The sequence below is a fragment of the Rhamphochromis longiceps genome, linkage group LG14 (assembly GCF_057381845.1).
Source record: "Rhamphochromis longiceps isolate RC_006_pf linkage group LG14, R_longiceps_female_GT1.1, whole genome shotgun sequence".
Taxonomy (NCBI): domain Eukaryota; kingdom Metazoa; phylum Chordata; class Actinopteri; order Cichliformes; family Cichlidae; genus Rhamphochromis; species Rhamphochromis longiceps.
This window is the reverse complement of record NC_140570.1, coordinates 12,873,521-12,893,662: the sequence shown is the minus strand read 5'-3', so window position 1 is coordinate 12,893,662 and position 20,142 is coordinate 12,873,521. Positions and strand designations below refer to the sequence as shown.

At 41.3% G+C, this 20,142-nt stretch overlaps 3 protein-coding genes and 1 long non-coding RNA gene across 4 annotated transcripts; all 4 read right to left on the bottom strand.

Annotated features, from left to right (window-relative positions):
• Window positions 1–5,537: 5,537 nt before the first annotated feature.
• LOC146653734 (uncharacterized) lies at window positions 5,538–6,435 on the bottom strand. The gene is made up of 3 exons (XR_014907135.1): window positions 5,888–6,435; window positions 5,720–5,776; window positions 5,538–5,609 (listed from the first exon to the last, which is right to left on the bottom strand). It is a non-coding gene; the product is annotated as an uncharacterized LOC146653734 (long non-coding RNA).
• Window positions 6,436–7,296: 861 nt separating this feature from the next.
• On the bottom strand, window positions 7,297–8,756 carry LOC146653733 (uncharacterized). Its single transcript, XM_085379304.1, has 2 exons — window positions 8,681–8,756; window positions 7,297–7,929 (listed from the first exon to the last, which is right to left on the bottom strand). The coding sequence occupies exons 1-2, from the start codon at window positions 8,754–8,756 to the stop codon at window positions 7,319–7,321; spliced, it is 687 nt and encodes a 228-aa protein (XP_085235430.1). The 3' UTR covers window positions 7,297–7,318.
• Window positions 8,757–10,830: 2,074 nt separating this feature from the next.
• On the bottom strand, window positions 10,831–12,551 carry LOC146653732 (von Willebrand factor A domain-containing protein 5A-like). The gene is made up of 6 exons (XM_085380655.1): window positions 12,538–12,551; window positions 12,119–12,221; window positions 11,921–12,035; window positions 11,517–11,606; window positions 11,104–11,214; window positions 10,831–10,982 (listed from the first exon to the last, which is right to left on the bottom strand). The coding sequence occupies exons 1-5, from the start codon at window positions 12,549–12,551 to the stop codon at window positions 11,120–11,122; spliced, it is 417 nt and encodes a 138-aa protein (XP_085236781.1). The 3' UTR covers window positions 10,831–10,982; window positions 11,104–11,119.
• Window positions 12,552–16,238: 3,687 nt separating this feature from the next.
• Window positions 16,239–19,769, bottom strand: LOC146653731 (uncharacterized). The gene is made up of 8 exons (XM_085380654.1): window positions 19,721–19,769; window positions 18,314–18,968; window positions 18,142–18,202; window positions 17,960–18,040; window positions 16,926–17,876; window positions 16,758–16,814; window positions 16,519–16,647; window positions 16,239–16,435 (listed from the first exon to the last, which is right to left on the bottom strand). The coding sequence occupies exons 1-2, from the start codon at window positions 19,767–19,769 to the stop codon at window positions 18,358–18,360; spliced, it is 660 nt and encodes a 219-aa protein (XP_085236780.1). The 3' UTR covers window positions 16,239–16,435; window positions 16,519–16,647; window positions 16,758–16,814; window positions 16,926–17,876; window positions 17,960–18,040; window positions 18,142–18,202; window positions 18,314–18,357.
• Window positions 19,770–20,142: the final 373 nt, after the last annotated feature.

Here is a 20,142-nt window from a genome sequence, read left to right as displayed (position 1 = left end):
TTTATATTGTAAGGTAAATACACTAAGTAATACAGAAAAAAAACAACAACAATTGAATGATCCTCTTTGAGCAAGTACCTGGCAACAGTGGGAAATAAAAACTCCCTTTTAACAGGAAGAAACCTCTGGGAGATCAAGGCTCAGGAAGGGGCAGCCATTTGCCACAACTGGTTAAGGGAGAGGGGAGCAGGACAAAAGAAACACACTGTGGAAGAGAGACAAGTTAGTGTCACAATCTAAATGTTGAAGTTGGTCGACATTTTCAGATCAGACTTATGGTCTTTAAGCCAAGTTTAAAATTTGTTTTGAATGTCCTTGGTGTAGTTATTGATGTCATTTCTTTTTATGACAATCTGTTCTTAAATTGTGTTTTATTTCTCACAAAAGTGAAAAGATTATGGAAGAAAGTCGAGCCAAAGAACAGAGTTGGCTCTTAGACTTCGAGTATAGGAGGCCCTCAGCAGAACTTTTAAAGAGAATAAGAAACACAGAAAACCTTAGATAAGGAGGTGTGCTCTGACAGTGCAGCGCAGCACCCAGAAAGCTATTTGGCATTGGCAGAGAAGACTTAGGAAGTTATTCAGGAGCAAAACCCTGGTACTCAACTTTGCTGCTCAAACCTCAAATATATTGATACTTTTACGCCAATATACAATTTATTTCCAAAATTGTTACAACAAAGAAATAAAAAACCAAACATAGATTTCATAACTTTTTATGCTAATTATTATTTCAATCACTAAAAAACAGGCAGTTTTTGAAAATTCAGATGTAACTCTAACTACAGTCATGAATAAGCGAACATGAATGAAGACTATGTGCTGTCTTAAGACGTTCAAGCAGGGCTCTAGAGTGCGACCAATTTGGTCGCAAATACGACCAAATTTTTCAGTGGTGCGACTAAAAAGAAATATTTGGTTGCACCTGTGCGACCAACTGTTCGGGTAGCAAAAAAAAAACAAAAAATCTGCAACCTTCCCTGTGGTCAACAACAGACACACATTTTGCCCCTATCGTGGATTAAACCAATCAGAGATAGTAAGGGGCGGGACCTCTCTGATTCGCCGTGGTCCAGATGAAAGTGCAGGTGGAAGTGGGAGGTGAGTAGCTTGAATAAAGCGATATCAATTCATTAAATCCTGAATGACTTTTAAATATAACTGTGTTTTGCCAGAAACGCCAGATTCTCAGATTAAAGCTCACAAAACTATTTCAACAACAACCAAACAGCAAATGAGAGCAGGTACACGGATTCCACACAAAGACGTAAACACAGAGCGGACCCGACGCATCAGAATCAGCTTTGTCTTTCTCGGCTTTCTCATCCGACGGCCTTAGACGGACACGCTGTCGGAGCTCAGCGATTCTGATGCGTCCGGTCTGTGATTACATCTTTTTGCGCTGATTCTGAGCTGCAGGTTTTGTCTCTTTCAACCAAAATTCATCGAGCCAGCAGCAAAAGAAGCAGCAAAAGAAGCAGCAAACTGCGCTTCACATTTGATCAATGTCATCATGAATTTTGCTGTTTTGCTTCCACGACTATTAAAATCACACTTCATGCACAGCTAGCTCTCTCTCTATCTCTCTCTGTACTTCAAGAACAGTTTCCCGTCTCCAATCTCTGTTTTCTGTATTATTCATTTGCTTATTACCCACCAGTCTACCGTTGTTTACAGCGCTGCTGTCTTTTTCTTTTCTTTTTTTCACTTAAATGACCTCGGACAAGAAAGCCTATTTTTTCTGTTGTTCAATACTGAAGAAATTTAAACTTTATATGCAGAAAATTGTAGAATATTTTTAAGGTTATCTGCTATAAAAAGCCAGACCAGGAAAATCTCCTTCATGTTTTTCTGTGTTTTATTCTCAGTTACTTTCACACAAAGGCATCTGCTGTGATGTTCACAATTCTGATGAAGTCAGTACTGATAAATGATCAGAATTATAATATTTCTGACTGTCTGAGGCTAAGTGGAATCGAATTGGGACTTTGAGAACTGGAATCGAAGGGATTATAGAAATCAGTGATGATACCCAGCCCTAGTGAGCAGCCTAGGCACAACAGAAGTGGATGTAGCTGTAATAAGAAAATTACTATTGATAACTTTTCTGTTAGGTTAAGGCCTGATCCTTCTGAAATTCACAGCCAGTGCTCTGACACGGTGTCATCAATCTTTGAATGCTGAAAAAGCACAGTGTATCCAGAAAAACACATAATATTATATAAATTATTATAAAATTTGTGTGCGCCTAACTTTTGTGCCGTAGAAAACACAACAATGATATAAAACAGCTCTGTATCAAAGGCAGTGTGGAGTAAGCAGACCTGCTTCTGTTCACTATGAAGATGAAGCTACTTTAAGAAAACTCTCAGAGTCCCAGAGCTTCTTTCTTCACGCTGCAACCCAGCAGGACATTTCCAGCATCCACACACTCTGACACACACGGTGATAAAAACACAAAACAGATATTAAAATAATGATTGTGGGAGGAAAGCTGTAGAATGAAACAGTTTTTTAAAGCTGTTATTTTATCTGTTACAATCATTGCTAGTACCATTGTGAGCACAGAGCCACGAGGCAGCCTTCATAGCCAGAAGCTCCCACTCGTCCTTTGCATCCATCTTGAAACCATGAAGCCAGATCAGAGCCAGAATGGTGGCCCACACTTCACTGCTGGTCTAATTCCCCAAATCAAAATCAATCAAATAAACCAGACAGAACACACATTTTACTTTCTACAACCAGTAATATTACATATGTTTGTGTACTTCTTTGTCACACGGGGTCACCAAGGTGGGCAGCTCTGCATATTTGATTTGGCAGATTATTACACTGGATGCTCTTCCTGATGAAATCCCAAACTGTGATGTCATAAATGCTCTAAAATAATGTGCTGACATGTTTTTACAACAACTGATGAGGAAAATAATTTCTGCTGCCGTGTGGTTTCTGGATAATATCAGACGCTGGTGCAGCTCAGTGGGAGGTTAGGAGTGTGATTACCACCAGTGTTTTTGCTTCTGATATGCAGATGTTTATTCTCAGGCTGTGAGGCAGGCCTACGTTTAGTTTGACTTCATTTTATATGTTTTATGGTGTGTTTTTAATTATATCATGTGTTTTTGTTCAAATTATAGAATCAAATCTGTTTTATCTCACATCATCATTTTGTGTTAATATTTAAATTGACAGCAGTGCATCTTTTCAGGCTTTGACTTTTCCACCTCCTCGTTGGTCTGTCCCAGTGCAGCAGCCAGAGCTGGATCAAGCAGCCAGCAGCCAGACGCCTCCTGCAGGGAGACTAACTGCAGCAAAGGGTCTCTGGGTGGCTGCTCAGGCACAGCAGCTGGAAAATCTAAGATGCAATAAAAACAAAACCCGATTATGGTGCTAGATGACAAACAGAACTCTACATGATAACTCAGTGCATAAAACACCGCACTGTAAACTATGCAACAGATAAATATTATGTTTTTCACTTGAAAATTACATCTTAAAAATGTAATCATTACATAAGAGCTCCACATCAAACACATTAATCACATCATCTTTGTAGTGAAATAGCTGATGACTCATTAAACGTTTCCATGCAATTTATCCACAGTGAAAAATATTCACTTTGCTGGATCTGAAAATCACGTGTTCCGAGATCAGACGAGATCGGGCGTGTTCAGGGTGGTGTGGCCGTAAGCGTAGACATTGAGGGCTAGCAGGAGGGACTATGCGCTTACCTGCTGCTCTCTGGCAGGTAGCTCCATGCCCTCCTGGGTTTTAAATGCACCTTAGAACACACATGCATCAACACTACAATGAGCGGGTGGAGGGAGGTTTGGAGTCTTCTCTCACCCCCGTTCTCTGCGGCCTGCTGGAGCGGGGGGGCTAGGAGGAGGAGTTGGCCGTCCGACTGCGGTCTGGAGTGTGGGGCCTCCCTGCTGCTGCGGAGTCGGGGCGGTCTGCCTCTCCCCACCGCAGGGAAAAGGGTAACACCACCTGGGTCTGGGTGCAGTTCCCCCCTTCAGGGGCAAGGGTACCTAGACCCGGTTCGTAGAGTACGCTTGGGGAGTGTGATCGTGTGTACAGCGTCTCTTTATGTCTGTCTCCACGTTGGTTGAGTGTGGAGTAAGTGCATATGAGAGCATGAGGGTGGGAATGGATGTTTGTGTCTGTGTGTGCCTGTATGTCTGTCTATATGTCAGGTTGGGTATCAGACGCCACCTCTCTGGGGACATCTCAGGCCCTCCAAGGTTTGAAGGCCTATCTCCCCCCACCACCACTTCCCCTGCCAGTGGCGCACTCCCTCAGACATCAGTGCGTTGGTGGTTCTTTGTGTCTGGGGATGGGCGTCCAGGTACACACCGGCTCACTCCTTGGCGGCCGCTTATCGGGGCCTCTGGATGTCTGGAGTTTTGATCTCCTCCATACCTGCTTCATGCCCTGAAGGACGGGGCTGTGGCCCCCCCACACCCTCTAGCAGATCATTACATCAAGGAACTTTTTAAAAAAACAAGCGCGTCCATGCTCACAGGTGTACACACGGGTGATCACACCCACAAACTACACCCTTTTTGGCTCCTACCTCAAAGCACACTGTGTTCTGCTGATCTTACGTGCTGCACAATAATGTTTAATATTTAGTATTTACTGTCATATTCCCATATATCATTGTGATGTTGTTTATTCTATTACTCTTGTTCTCTTCTGCTTGTTTTCTTTTGTCTTTCTCAACAGGTGATCCAGGTGATCGATAGATGCATTTTTTTTTCTGCCCATTCTGTTGGGTTTTGTTTTTTGCCCTTCTCCCCTGTCCCTCTTCTCAGCTGTTTCTCTTTCTTTCTCCCCTTCTTTCCCCCAGTCAAGTCTGTCCCGTATTCAGCAAGTGAAAATAAAATAAACAATAAAAGGTGAATCAAATGGACCATTACGGCAAGGCTGGGATGGTCAATTTGGTAAAGTAAATCCGTTGGGCATCTTTCTTTGCCTTTAGACAATAATTCTGATGGCAAAAGAGCCAAACGGGACAGGCAAGAAAAGAAAAAAAAGAAAATCACGTGTTCATTTCATTAGACACTAGCAATACTATTAAACTGGACCTTATCATTCTCATATAGCACTAAATGTGAAACTGAGTCATATCATAACAATCTATATATGTAATATGTGTTTGCCTGAATCTTCCAGCACAAACAGAAAGAGGAGCTGTTGTCTGAGTATCAATGCAAATACACACCAGAAATCGTTCAGTAAAGACAAATTTAATAAATGAAAGCTGGTGAGAGGGCCTTTGATGTTTCTCTTTGGATCATCCTTCCATCCATTTCTTCAGCTTATCCAATTCAAGATTGGAGCCATCCCAGCTGTTATGGGGCCAGAGGCAGGAGTACAACCTGGACAGGTCAGTCTAACACAGAGAAACAGACAACTATTCACACTCACATTCAACCTAACTGCATCTCTCTGGACTGTGGGATGAAGCTGGAGTACCTGGAGGGAACCACAAAGGCGCCAGGACTGTCTTCTCTCAGGTGACGGCCGTTCACACTGCTCTGAAGACCCTCAGTTGTCTTTGGATCATCCTGTTGTTTGTCTCCCAGTGTCGTTGCTGCTCTTCTCCTTTCAAAGACAAACACCAAATAACACCAAATGAGAGTGAATCACTTCAGAACAACGGGAACACTCCTGGTTATTGTGAGCAAACGTCATAACAAGATGAATATATTTACCATTTTACTGAGGGAACATCTTCTGTGTGGAGTTTCTTCTCATCTTGGCTCTTTTTCCTGACATTTAGAAACAAGAGGCAGAAAAGAAAGAATAAAAGTTAAAACCTCAACGATTTTTTAATGTTTGGGATATTTTAGAAACAACCGTAAACACTATTTACTACTTACCACTTTGTTCATTCTTGCTGACGTTCACTCTCCTCATCTTCTCTCTAAAGGACAAATGACAGTAAAGAGGGAATCGTTTTAGTAACTTTATCAACCAGGTGAGCAGAATTTTAGATATTTATCAATATTCTGATTAAAAGCAGAGTGAATACTTATCTTTTTACGAGAAAGGGTTCAATCCGTCCTGTCTTAGGTCTTAATGTCACCTTGTCTCCTCTCTGTTTTCTCTGAAAAACAAAAGACAAATGGGAAGAAAAAAATTAGTAAATGATTTCAGCAACTAGAGGAAGTGTTCACTGAGGAGGAGCTGTCATAATTATATAAAATCAATATGTACTTATCTTTTTTTTAATGAGAGTTTACAGAGCACGCTGGCTTCGCTCCTCCCTCCGCTCCTCTCTGAAAGTTACCTGGATAAAGGATAATAACAATTAATAGCATCATCAAAACAGACAAACCTGAAAGAATTGCTGATCAGAGTTGTGACAGAGTCGCAGGTTAGATGGATGTATACTTATCTTTCACAATGAGAGCGTTTGCATCTTCCTTTAGAGAGAAGATGAGGAGAGTGAACGTCAGCAAGAATGAACAAAGTGGTAAGTAGTAAATAGTGTTTACGGTTGTTTCTAAAATATCCCAAACATTAAAAAATCGTTGAGGTTTTAACTTTTATTCTTTCTTCTCTGCCTCTTGTTTCTAAATGTCAGGAAAAAGAGCCAAGATGAGAAGAAACTCCACACAGAAGATGTTCCCTCAGTAAAATGGTAAATATATGTGTTCTTTGTACTTTAAATGTGTAAAATGAGTTCTTATCTTTTTTTTGTGAGAGGGCCTTTAATGTTTCTCTTTGGATCATCCTTCCATCCATTTCTTCAGCTTATCCAATTCAAGATTGGAGCCATCCCAGCTGTTATGGGGCCAGAGGCAGGAGTACAACCTGGACAGGTCAGTCTAACACAGAGAAACAGACAACTATTCACACTCACATTCAACCTAACTGCATCTCTCTGGACTGTGGGATGAAGCTGGAGTACCTGGAGGGAACCACAAAGGCGCCAGGACTGTCTTCTCTCAGGTGACGGCCGTTCACGCTGCTCTGAAGACCCTCAGTTGTCTTTGGATGAAATAACACCAAATGAGAGTAAATCACTTCAGAAACACAGGAACACTCCTGGTTATTGTGAGCAAACGTCATAACAAGATGAATATATTTACCATTTTACTGAGGGAAAATCTTCTGTGTGGAGTTTCTTCGCAGCGTGACTCTTTTTCCTGACTTTTAGAAACAAGAGGCAGAAAAGAAAGAATAAAAGTTAAAACCTCGACGATTTTCAAATATTTTAGGACATTATTTTAGAAACAACCTTAAGCACTATTTACTACTTACCACTTTGTTCAGGCTTGCTGACGTTCGACATGCTTCACTGTATATTATAATCTCAAGCGCTTCCTTGCTGGACTCGGGCTCCGGATGCTGCTCTCTTCCTCCGGAGCCTTCCTCTTAGCACGCTTTGCTGACATATTTAGAAAACGGCAGAGCACCGAAGTGAGAACTCTGCCGTCCGCGCTGTAGTCTGTTATTCTCCAGCGGTTCGTCATCTCAGTGTCCTCTGTTCGGTAAACAGTGGAGATGACTCTGGTGACGAGGAGGCCGTCGACAGTCAAGGTGCCGACACGGTTCCTCCGATCTGCCTTCAGCACAGCAAGATCCGCTTTCTCTGGAAGAACTGGAGTCAGGAAGCGTGGATGAGAGCTGGAGCCCGCAGGCGGCAGCATCATGCCAGCTGGTGAGTCCGTAGGAGGAGAAGGAGTGGTGTTCTCTCTCTGGCTCTGCCTCACATGGACAAATGGTGTCGTCACCTGGTCCCGATGGAACAATCCTTTAAAAGGTATGTAAGGAAAGTCCTTGGACCCCGTCACCAGGTTATGGTAAAGAGTGAGGACCAGGTGGGACATGGAGTCCAGTTGGCTGCTGCTCAGTTCACGGTTCCTCAAGTTAATGACGACCATCTGAGGAGCAGTGATTGGACTCACCAGCTCAGCTACGAGAAAGCAAAGCATGCGTGTACGTTAATCATGTGATCACACAAACTGAAGCCTGAATTTAAATTGTCCAGACATGGCTTTACATCATCATAAGCTCTTCCACACACAAACAGTAAGAAGCTCCCAGCAGAACTCATTGTTTATGAAAGCCTTCACCTTTTTTGGTAAAAGTTTTCATGCGGTGTAAGGCTGCATGGACTTTCACTGAGGTTTTAATACGCATTCACATTAAGGAGTAATATCTTCATATTAGTTGAGCATCGATATTTTGAGAATAAAGCAGCTACATTTAGGTGAGAAACCTCCCACCTCCTTATTGCAGGCACACACTGTTTCAATCTCAAACTCATCCAGCGACTCTGTGAACTTTTAAAACTCCATTCTCCAGCTTTATAAAATTCACAATCTATGAAACTTTCACGTATAACTCAGCGCCAGCAGCCCAAACATGTCAACTCAAACCCTCTACATGCAAAAACGGCCGCGCGCTGACGTCAGCGTCCTCCAATGCCTTACGTCGTTTCCAGGGCGCGTGCATTCAATTGTTTTTTTTTCCAGCGATTTAAAAAAAAACATGGCGCCATCTTTATAGTGTACTGGCACATGTTAAAATTGATGTTACTCAAGTATGAAACATCTCATCCTAAACGTTAACACTCATGAAGTCCTACTTCCAAACAATAAAAGACAAAAATCTAAGTTGTATTTGTTTGCTAGCACTCTGACATATTAGCCTGCTGTACTCACCATAGCGTTGATCTAACACCTCGTCAATCAAAAGGGAGAACAGGTGCATCTCGCGACTGAAGTTTGTAGAAGTCATTTTGCAAATCCTTCTTGAAGATTTTCAAACGTTGGCTGTAGTTTGAAAAATCCGAGTTTTCACAGCACTAGTGGGAAAAAGCTCCTGTTTGCGCTCAAACGTGAAACCCGAATTCCAATTTTGCCTCCTGCTTTTATACCTGCACTCAAACACGTCATCATCACCATGACTCCCAGTGCCACCGAAAATCAATTTTATTTATTTAAAATAAAGTTCGTCTAATTATCATAGCTTTTTCAAAAATATATATATTTCTCATTTTATTTTACTGTTTTATTCATCCTTTATAAAAAATATGTTGCCAAACTTTGTCGTTTTAATTCTTTAAAAAAATCATTAATTCACCAGTTTACAAAAATGAAGATCGATATCTGAAATTTAAATTAATAAATAAATAATTACAATTGATAATGGATTTTTAGCATTAAAGAATAGTTTTTCAATGCGCTTTAAATGTTATCAGGGCCGATGTTGTGCCAAAAAGTGATCGCAGTCCAAAAAGTGATTTATGGTACTGAAACGTTTGTTTGTGTCATGACATTTGTAAACAGTTGATGTTTAAGGTGCAGTTCACGTGGAAGCCAGAGGAGGGTGGTGTTGTGCGCATAATACAAAGTGATGGCGAAACCTAAAAGACGGTGTCATGTCTGCTCCCTGAAGCAGTCTCATAACAGTTTCAATCTATTTCAACCCAGTTAGCACATTTCTGTTATGAAGTTTAATAATTTTTGGCAGTAAACTTTTAAATCCTTTTATTATGAATATCACGTTTTCAGATTTTCAAGAGAGACCAGACCAATAGGGCAGCAGAAATCATAAAAATAAATAAATAAATAAGAGTTTTATAAAGATTAAAACAGTAAAAAAAAAAAAGAGAGAGAGACTGGAATGATTATGATGTATAACACAGAATATGTACAATAACAGAGTTATAAACACGAAAACACGTGATACTTTTTATTTCATCTATAACCTCTGTGTAAATTTTGTTGATTGCAAAGTGTTTATGAATATGTTTTTAAAAGCTGGTTATCTGACTGTCAGTTAATAGCAATTAAAAAGAAAGCTGATTTTTATTATTCCTAAATGGAAAAAGTCCATTATGAATTTTTGTTATGAATTTCATTTATCAATCCACCTCCTCACTGCTCTTTCCCGGTGCAGCAGCCAGAGCTGGATCAAGCAGCCAGATGGCTTCTGGAGGAAGACTAACTGCAACAAAGGGTCTCTGGGAGGCTGCTCAGGCACAGCAGCTGAAAAATCAAAGATGAAATAAAAACTGGACCTGATCATGGTGCTGCATGAGACAAAAAGTCTAGATGATAAACCAGTGTATGAATTGGTAACACTGCTTATGATGATCATGTTTAGATGGAAACTAGCGAGCTAACTTACTGCAAACCTCTAACTCAGTTAAATTGAATAAACTCTGTTTTCTTGGATGCCTGGATGTTAAACTTAATTGTTAAACCCGGTAAAACAGCAACGCTGATCATTTTATTAAAGATGAAAGAAGTTAGACCGTTTTTAGCTCTCAGTGATCCCTCAGTGTTCGTTTGACTTTGGGACCTGAAATATGGCAGCTTTTCACTTACACATTTTTGAACCACTCATTCATAGAAATAGTTTCCAGTCAAAGATCTGGACAGATCCACCAAGTTCACAGTAGTTTTTCAATTTTCTGCAGCGCAGAAAAAACCCCCCTGAAAACATCACTCCTCTGAAGTAACACATTGTGATTCATGTACAAACAACACACAATTATTGTAGATTCTTCAAAGCCTCCTTATATTCAACACTTGGGCAGGTGGTGTTATACATGCCCTCACAGCACCGGCACATCAATCACCCTATTTTCACCTTGTCACCTTCATTAAGCTGCTCTCTTTCTACAGAAGGCCCACCGCATGCATGGGGGGGGGGGGGGGGGGGGGATACCGTGGGCCAGGGCTGTGGCATCTAACGTCTGGTTGTCAGTGTCCTTTGGAAAAGCAAGTGATTGTCCTAAAATCAGATGTTCCAGCAGATTGATCTAGTTTGCCAACAACATGAGAGGCTGCTCCTACCTGTCCTGGTGAGCTGGGCATAAATCAGTGACCTCTGACCCTGGAAAAGTGTTGTGATTAGTGGAGAGAGGACAGTGACAGACACTTCCTTTGGTAAATCCAATATGACTGAGATGTCGACCACAGTCAGCTGCAGAGCAAACTGCAGCGACTGCATCACCTGAAAAATAATGAAAAACCCTGAAAAAATATACATTTATGTTTTTGGAATTTATGTCTTCTGTTCAAATACTAATATCATCTTGCCTTTTCATGATAATTGTTATGACTCATTGTCTTACTTTTGGTTGCATCCTGTCAGTCCCTGTGATGAACTGAGCGTGACCTCCTCCTTGGCCATCCCATTGATGAGAGCAGAGCTGGCCCCTTCCCCAATCCCAAAAGAGAAACACCTGTAATACAACAGCTGTTTTTAAGACACACAGGTTTGGTACGCAGAGAACCTGAATTCTCAATCACTTCTTTGGTGCTCCCCACCTCTCCATCAGTAAAGACAAACAGCAAGAGAGGAGAGTTTTTTCACCTACACAAGCAAAAGCTCAACTCTTTGGCAGGTATACAAGTATGCTTTCAGTAATCTGTTTTAGCAAGTAAATCAAACATAACCTGGAGTTTTGCAGAATCATCCAAAGGCAACATGGTGTTTTACAGTGATATCACTTTAAGTCACTGAGATCACATGAATACAACTCACGGGAAGATGTGTTCACAACGAGACCCCAAACTGTAAAATGTTTGAATAGCAGCCCATTGGTAAACTCTTCAACAGGAGCAGAGGACTGTCCTGAAGGGAAGAGGGAAAGATGGTGAGGCCACTGTGTGAGAGGAACGATTTGAGGAAATATTTTGTAACTCTAACACCACTTTATGAATACTCTGGCACTGCTGGTGCGAGTATTACTCATATTTTCAGATTGATTCACTACCAACACAAACTCTCCACATGAAGCCATTGAACACATCAGAGACATGAAAAGGACAGAAAAATGTCAAGTTTACAGTTTCCAATATATTCCAATACAATTAAATTCCAGGTTGAAGAACTGGGATCTTGAATTTTTATTTGCAAACTAATGACTTCACTTATTTTTCACTCACCCGGCTCAGCAGAGGCCTGTCCTGCCTCCACCACAGCAGTGGGCTGGTGGGCGTCTTTGTAATAAATCAGCAGTTCAACATCTCTGTCAAACTTGTGTCCTGCAGCCAGCTTGACCTGCACACCACAAACACATTCATATTTATTCATCAGTAACAAGTAACAACCACACGCAGCAGACACATCAGCACTCTACCTACCGTGGCCTGGGTTTGATCAGTGTTGAGGTACTGCAGAGGGTCCAGGGAGCAGTTGGACTCTACTTTATGGATTGGACGAGGAGAGGAGACAGAAGAAACATCACTGGACAACCAAAACTATTTTACAGCTATTTTAGTTTAAAACCATAAAAAGTGACAGAAAAGGAATATGTTTGTTTTTGTAAATATGCTCTTGACTTTTATGATCTATGGATGGTATAATGACAAATATCAGTATAATGAGGAAAACATCATTTTTGCCTCTCTTTTTTTTAAACAAACCTTTAAAGTGATATAAGATTTTATGTCAGCGCAAGTTAGTGAGTGTTAAGTAATTATAAACCTCTTTATGATCTAACTTTTGGAAAAAATAAGGGAAACTCCACATAACATTTTCTTAATTAGTTAAAACCATTTACTGATATAAAGTCATGACGTTTGGCCAGCTTGAAGATGGAGAGAAAGACACTCTTTTTTTATTAATCCTTTATTTATCCAGGTAAAAAAAATCTCATTGAGATTAAAAATCTCATTTCCAAGAGAGACCTGGCATCATGGCAACAAAAGTCACATACCACATAACATTTAAAACAAATACAATATCCCATACCAACATGTGTAAAATATACAATAACACATTAAAAACAATCACACTGAGTAAAAGAGCTGTTCTCTCGTTCCTTTAAGACAGACTTAAACTCTCCCAAGGTAACCAATTCTAATAATTTGAGTTCCTTCTGCAGATTATTCCAGGAAGCAGGGGCAGCGTATTTAAAACCTTTTTCCCCAATTCTGTTCTGATTTTTGGGACAATCAATTGTATGATTTTGTTCGAACGAAGGCTGTATTGGTTGTGGTCTTTCTCGGATTGATGAGATTCTAGATTGGTTTTGGTGTTTCTGTGTGAAATCAGTAAAAACATGAACATAATCGCCATCTAGTGGCAGAGAAAAGGAATTAAAACACTTTGTGAATGAGCTGCCACAGCAGTGGTCCAATCTTCTACTGTGTTAGGAGTATTCAGACAATTTTGACATACTTTTTTTCCACAATGGTAAAACCAATATTAGGTACATAATTCATGACAAATAAACATGTAAAAGGGGTTGATGATATAAAACAGCTCTGTATCAAAGGCAGTGTGGAGTAAGCAGACCTGCTTCTGTTCACTCTGAAGATGAAGCTACTTTAAGAAAACCCTCAGAGTCCCAGAGCTTCTTTCTTCACGCTGCAGCCCAGCAGGACATTTCCAGCATCCACACACTCTGACACACACGGTGATAAAAACACAAAACAGATATTAAAATAATGATTGTGGGAGGAAAGCTGTAGAATGAAACAGTTTTTTAAAGCTGTTATTTTATCTGTTACAATCATTGCTAGTACCATTGTGAGCACAGAGCCACGAGGCAGCCTTCATAGCCAGAAGCTCCCACTCGTCCTTTGCATCCATCTTGAAACCATGAAGCCAGATCAGAGCCAGAATGGTGGCCCACACTTCACTGCTGGTCTAATTCCCCAAATCAAAATCAATCAAATAAACCAGACAGAACACACATTTTACTTTCTACAACCAGTAATATTACATATGTTTGTGTACTTCTTTGTCACACGGGGTCACCAAGGTGGGCAGCTCTGCATATTTGATTTGGCAGATTATTACACTGGATGCTCTTCCTGATGAAATCCCAAACTGTGATGTCATAAATGCTCTAAAATAATGTGCTGACATGTTTTTACAACAACTGATGAGGAAAATAATTTCTGCTGCCGTGTGGTTTCTGGATAATATCAGACGCTGGTGCAGCTCAGTGGGAGGTTAGGAGTGTGATTACCACCAGTGTTTTTGCTTCTGATATGCAGATGTTTATTCTCAGGCTGTGAGGCAGGCCTACGTTTAGTTTGACTTCATTTTATTTGTTTTATGGTGTGTTTTTAATTATATCATGTGTTTTTGTTCAAATTATAGAATCAAATCTGTTTTATCTCACATCATCATTTTGTGTTAATATTTAAATTGACAGCAGTGCACCTTTTCAGGCTTTGACTTTTCCACCTCCTCGTTGGTCTGTCCCAGTGCAGCAGCCAGAGCTGGATCAAGCAGCCAGCAGCCAGACGCCTCCTGCAGGGAGACTAACTGCAGCAAAGGGTCTCTGGGTGGCTGCTCAGGCACAGCAGCTGGAAAATCTAAGATGCAATAAAAACAAAACCCGATTATGGTGCTAGATGACAAACAGAACTCTACATGATAACTCAGTGCATAAAACACCGCACTGTAAACTATGCAACAGATAAATATTATGTTTTTCACTTGAAAATTACATCTTAAAAATGTAATCATTACATAAGAGCTCCACATCAAACACATTAATCACATCATCTTTGTAGTGAAATAGCTGATGACTCATTAAACGTTTCCATGCAATTTATCCACAGTGAAAAATATTCACTTTGCTGGATCTGAAAATCACGATTTCCGAGATCAGACGAGATCGGGCGTGTTCAGGGTGGTGTGGCCGTAAGCGTAGACATTGAGGGCTAGCAGGAGGGACTATGCGCTTACCTGCTGCTCTCTGGCAGGTAGCTCCATGCCCTCCTGGGTTTTAAATGCACCTTAGAACACACATGCATCAACACTACAATGAGCGGGTGGAGGGAGGTTTGGAGTCTTCTCTCACCCCCGTTCTCTGCGGCCTGCTGGAGCGGGAGGGCTAGGAGGAGGAGTTGGCCGTCCGACTGCGGTCTGGAGTGTGGGGCCTCCCTGCTGCTGCGGAGTCGGGGCGGTCTGCCTCTCCCCACCGCAGGGAAAAGGGTAACACCACCTGGGTCTGGGTGCAGTTCCCCCCTTCAGGGGCAAGGGTACCTAGACCCGGTTTGTAGAGTACGCTTGGGGAGTGTGATCGTGTGTACAGCGTCTCTTTATGTCTGTCTCCACGTTGGTTGAGTGTGGAGTAAGTGTATATGAGAGCATGAGGGTGGGAATGGATGTTTGTGTCTGTGTGTGCCTGTATGTCTGTCTATATGTCAGGTTGGGTGTCAGGCGCCACCTCTCTGGGGACATCTCAGGCCCTCCAAGGTTTGGAGGCCTATCTCCCCCCACCACCACTTCCCCTGCCAGTGGCGGACTCCCTCAGACATCAGTGCGTTGGTGGTTCTTTGTGTCTGGGGATGGGCGTCCAGGTACACACCGGCTCACTCCTTGGCGGCCGCTTATCGGGGCCTCTGGATGTCTGGAGTTTTGATCTCCTCCATACCTGCTTCATGCCCTGAAGGACGGGGCTGTGGCCCCCCCACACCCTCTAGCAGATCATTACATCAAGGAACTTTTTAAAAAAAACAAGCGCGTCCATGCTCACAGGTGTACACACGGGTGATCACACCCACAAACTACACCCTTTTTGGCTCCTACCTCAAAGCACACTGTGTTCTGCTGATCTTACGTGCTGCACAATAATGTTTAATATTTAGTATTTACTGTCATATTCCCATATATCATTGTGATGTTGTTTATTCTATTACTCTTGTTCTCTTCTGCTTGTTTTCTTTTGTCTTTCTCAACAAGTGATCCAGGTGATCGATAGATGCATTTTCTTTTCTTTTTCTGCCCATTCTGTTGGGTTTTGTTTTTTGCCCTTCTCCCCTGTCCCTCTTCTCAGCTGTTTCTCTTTCTTTCTCCCCTTCTTTCCCCCAGTCAAGTCTGTCCCGTATTCAGCAAGTGAAAATAAAATAAACAATAAAAGGTGAATCAAATGGACCATTACGGCAAGGCTGGGATGGTCAATTTGGTAAAGTAAATCCGTTGGGCATCTTTCTTTGCCTTTAGACAATAATTCTGATGGCAAAAGAGCCAAACGGGACAGGCAAGAAAAGAAAAAAAAGAAAATCACGTGTTCATTTCATTAGACACTAGCAATACTATTAAACTGGACCTTATCATTCTCATATAGCACTAAATGTGAAACTGAGTCATATCATAACAATCTATATATCGTTAGCTTCATAGCATAATTGCCTAAGTCATTTGACTAAGTCAATGACTTAGGCACTTATGCTATGAAGCTAACGATATGTAATATGTGTTTGCCTGAATCTTCCAGCACAAACAGAAAGAGGAGCTGTTGTCTGAGTATCAATGCAAATACACACCAGAAATCGTTCAGTAAAGACAAATTTAATAAATGAAATCTGGTGAGAGGGCCTTTGATGTTTCTCTTTGGATCATCCTTCCATCCATTTCTTCAGCTTATCCAATTCAAGATTGGAGCCATCCCAGCTGTTATGGGGCCAGAGGCAGGAGTACAACCTGGACAGGTCAGTCTAACACAGAGAAACAGACAACTATTCACACTCACATTCAACCTAACTGCATCTCTCTGGACTGTGGGATGAAGCTGGAGTACCTGGAGGGAACCACAAAGGCGCCAGGACTGTCTTCTCTCAGGTGACGGCCGTTCACGCTGCTCTGAAGACCCTCAGTTGTCTTTGGATCATCCTGTTGTTTGTCTCCCAGTGTCGTTGCTGCTCTTCTCCTTTCAAAGACAAACACCAAATAACACCAAATGAGAGTGAATCACTTCAGAACAACGGGAACACTCCTGGTTATTGTGAGCAAACGTCATAACAAGATGAATATATTTACCATTTTACTGAGGGAACATCTTCTGTGTGGAGTTTCTTCTCATCTTGGCTCTTTTTCCTGACATTTAGAAACAAGAGGCAGAAAAGAAAGAATAAAAGTTAAAACCTCAACGATTTTTTAATGTTTGGGATATTTTAGAAACAACCGTAAACACTATTTACTACTTACCACTTTGTTCATTCTTGCTGACGTTCACTCTCCTCATCTTCTCTCTAAAGGACAAATGACAGTAAAGAGGGAATCGTTTTAGTAACTTTATCAACCAGGTGAGCAGAATTTTAGATATTTATCAATATTCTGATTAAAAGCAGAGTGAATACTTATCTTTTTACGAGAAAGGGTTCAATCCGTCCTGTCTTAGGTCTTAATGTCACCTTGTCTCCTCTCTGTTTTCTCTGAAAAACAAAAGACAAATGGGAAGAAAAAAATTAGTAAATGATTTCAGCAACTAGAGGAAGTGTTCACTGAGGAGGAGCTGTCATAATAATATAAAATCAATATGTACTTATCTTTTTTTTAATGAGAGTTTACAGAGCACGCTGGCTTCGCTCCTCCCTCCGCTCCTCTCTGAAAGTTACCTGGATAAAGGATAATAACAATTAATAGCATCATCAAAACAGACAAACCTGAAAGAATTGCTGATCAGAGTTGTGACAGAGTCGCAGGTTAGATGGATGTATACTTATCTTTCACAATGAGAGCGTTTGCATCTTCCTTTAGAGAGAAGATGAGGAGAGTGAACGTCAGCAAGAATGAACAAAGTGGTAAGTAGTAAATAGTGTTTACGGTTGTTTCTAAAATATCCCAAACATTAAAAAATCGTTGAGGTTTTAACTTTTATTCTTTCTTTTCTGCCTCTTGTTTCTAAATGTCAGGAAAAAGAGCCAAGATGAGAAGAAACTCCACACAGAAGATGTTCCCTCAGTAAAATGGTAAATATATGTGTACTTTGTACTTTAAATGTGTAAAATGAGTTCTTATCTTTTTTTTGTGAGAGGGCCTTTAATGTTTCTCTTTGGATCATCCTTCCATCCATTTCTTCAGCTTATCCAATTCAAGATTGGAGCCATCCCAGCTGTTATGGGGCCAGAGGCAGGAGTACAACCTGGACAGGTCAGTCTAACACAGAGAAACAGACAACTATTCACACTCACATTCAACCTAACTGCATCTCTCTGGACTGTGGGATGAAGCTGGAGTACCTGGAGGGAACCACAAAGGCGCCAGGACTGTCTTGCTCTCAGGTGACGGCCGTTCACGCTGCTCTGAAGACCCTCAGTTGTCTTTGGATGAAATAACACCAAATGAGAGTAAATCACTTCAGAAACACAGGAACACTCCTGGTTATTGTGAGCAAACGTCATAACAAGATGAATATATTTACCATTTTACTGAGGGAAAATCTTCTGTGTGGAGTTTCTTCGCAGCGTGACTCTTTTTCCTGACTTTTAGAAACAAGAGGCAGAAAAGAAAGAATAAAAGTTAAAACCTCGACGATTTTCAAATATTTTAGGACATTATTTTAGAAACAACCTTAAGCACTATTTACTACTTACCACTTTGTTCAGGCTTGCTGACGTTCGACATGCTTCACTGTATATTATAATCTCAAGCGCTTCCTTGCTGGACTCGGGCTCCGGATGCTGCTCTCTTCCTCCGGAGCCTTCCTCTTAGCACGCTTTGCCGACATATTTAGAAAACGGCAGAGCACCGAAGTGAGAACTCTGCCGTCCGCGCTGTAGTCTGTTATTCTCCAGCGGTTCGTCATCTCAGTGTCCTCTGTTCGGTAAACAGTGGAGATGACTCTGGTGACGAGGAGGCCGTCGACAGTCAAGGTGCCGACACGGTTCCTCCGATCTGCCTTCAGCACAGCAAGATCCGCTTTCTCTGGAAGAACTGGAGTCAGGAAGCGTGGATGAGAGCTGGAGCCCGCAGGCGGCAGCATCATGCCAGCTGGTGAGTCCGTAGGAGGAGAAGGAGTGGTGTTCTCTCTCTGGCTCTGCCTCACATGGACAAATGGTGTCGTCACCTGGTCCCGATGGAACAATCCTTTAAAAGGTATGTAAGGAAAGTCCTTGGACCCCGTCACCAGGTTATGGTAAAGAGTGAGGACCAGGTGGGACATGGAGTCCAGTTGGCTGCTGCTCAGTTCACGGTTCCTCAAGTTAATGACGACCATCTGAGGAGCAGTGATTGGACTCACCAGCTCAGCTACGAGAAAGCAAAGCATGCGTGTACGTTAATCATGTGATCACACAAACTAAAGCCTGAATTTAAATTGTCCAGACATGGCTTTACATCATCATAAGCTCTTCCACACACAAACAGTAAGAAGCTCCCAGCAGAACTCATTGTTTATGAAAGCCTTCACCTTTTTTGGTAAAAGTTTTCATGCGGTGTAAGGCTGCATGGACTTTCACTGAGGTTTTAATACGCATTCACATTAAGGAGTAATATCTTCATATTAGTTGAGCATCGATATTTTGAGAATAAAGCAGCTACATTTAGGTGAGAAACCTCCCACCTCCTTATTGCAGGCACACACTGTTTCAATCTCAAACTCATCCAGCGACTCTGTGAACTTTTAAAACTCCATTCTCCAGCTTTATAAAATTCACAATCTATGAAACTTTCACGTATAACTCAGCGCCAGCAGCCCAAACATGTCAACTCAAACCCTCTACATGCAAAAACGGCCGCGCGCTGACGTCAGCGTCCTCCAATGCCTTACGTCGTTTCCAGGGCGCGTGCATTCAATTGTTTTTTTTTTCCAGCGATTTAAAAAAAAACATGGCGCCATCTTTATAGTGTACTGGCACATGTTAAAATTGATGTTACTCAAGTATGAAACATCTCATCCTAAACGTTAACACTCATGAAGTCCTACTTCCAAACAATAAAAGACAAAAATCTAAGTTGTATTTGTTTGCTAGCACTCTGACATATTAGCCTGCTGTACTCACCATAGCGTTGATCTAACACCTCGTCAATCAAAAGGGAGAACAGGTGCATCTCGCGACTGAAGTTTGTAGAAGTCATTTTGCAAATCCTTCTTGAAGATTTTCAAACGTTGGCTGTAGTTTGAAAAATCCGAGTTTTCACAGCACTAGTGGGAAAAAGCTCCTGTTTGCGCTCAAACGTGAAACCCGAATTCCAATTTTGCCTCCTGCTTTTATACCTGCACTCAAACACGTCATCATCACCATGACTCCCAGTGCCACCGAAAATCAATTTTATTTATTTAAAATAAAGTTCGTCTAATTATCATAGCTTTTTCAAAAATATATATATTTCTCATTTTATTTTACTGTTTTATTCATCCTTTATAAAAAATATGTTGCCAAACTTTGTCGTTTTAATTCTTTAAAAAAATCATTAATTCACC

What these genes read in the sequence shown, in the direction of transcription:
- LOC146653731 (XM_085380654.1), bottom strand. Translation starts at nt 19,769, where the DNA reads ATGCACCTGTTCTCCCTTTTGATTGACGAGGTGTTAGATCAACGCTAT. An exon ending in GGTGTTAGATCAACGCTATG is followed by an intron (nt 18,969 to 19,720) that starts GTGAGTACAGCA and finishes GCTTTCTCGTAG; the next exon opens with CTGAGCTGGTGAGTCCAATC.
- LOC146653733 (XM_085379304.1), bottom strand. Translation starts at nt 8,756, where the DNA reads ATGACTTCTACAAACTTCAGTCGCGAGATGCACCTGTTCTCCCTTTTG. An exon ending in GGTGTTAGATCAACGCTATG is followed by an intron (nt 7,930 to 8,680) that starts GTGAGTACAGCA and finishes GCTTTCTCGTAG; the next exon opens with CTGAGCTGGTGAGTCCAATC.
- LOC146653732 (XM_085380655.1), bottom strand. An exon ending in CTGATCAAACCCAGGCCACG is followed by an intron (nt 12,036 to 12,118) that starts GTAGGTAGAGTG and finishes TGTGGTGTGCAG; the next exon opens with GTCAAGCTGGCTGCAGGACA. An exon ending in CGTTGTGAACACATCTTCCC is followed by an intron (nt 11,215 to 11,516) that starts GTGAGTTGTATT and finishes GTTGTATTACAG; the next exon opens with GTGTTTCTCTTTTGGGATTG.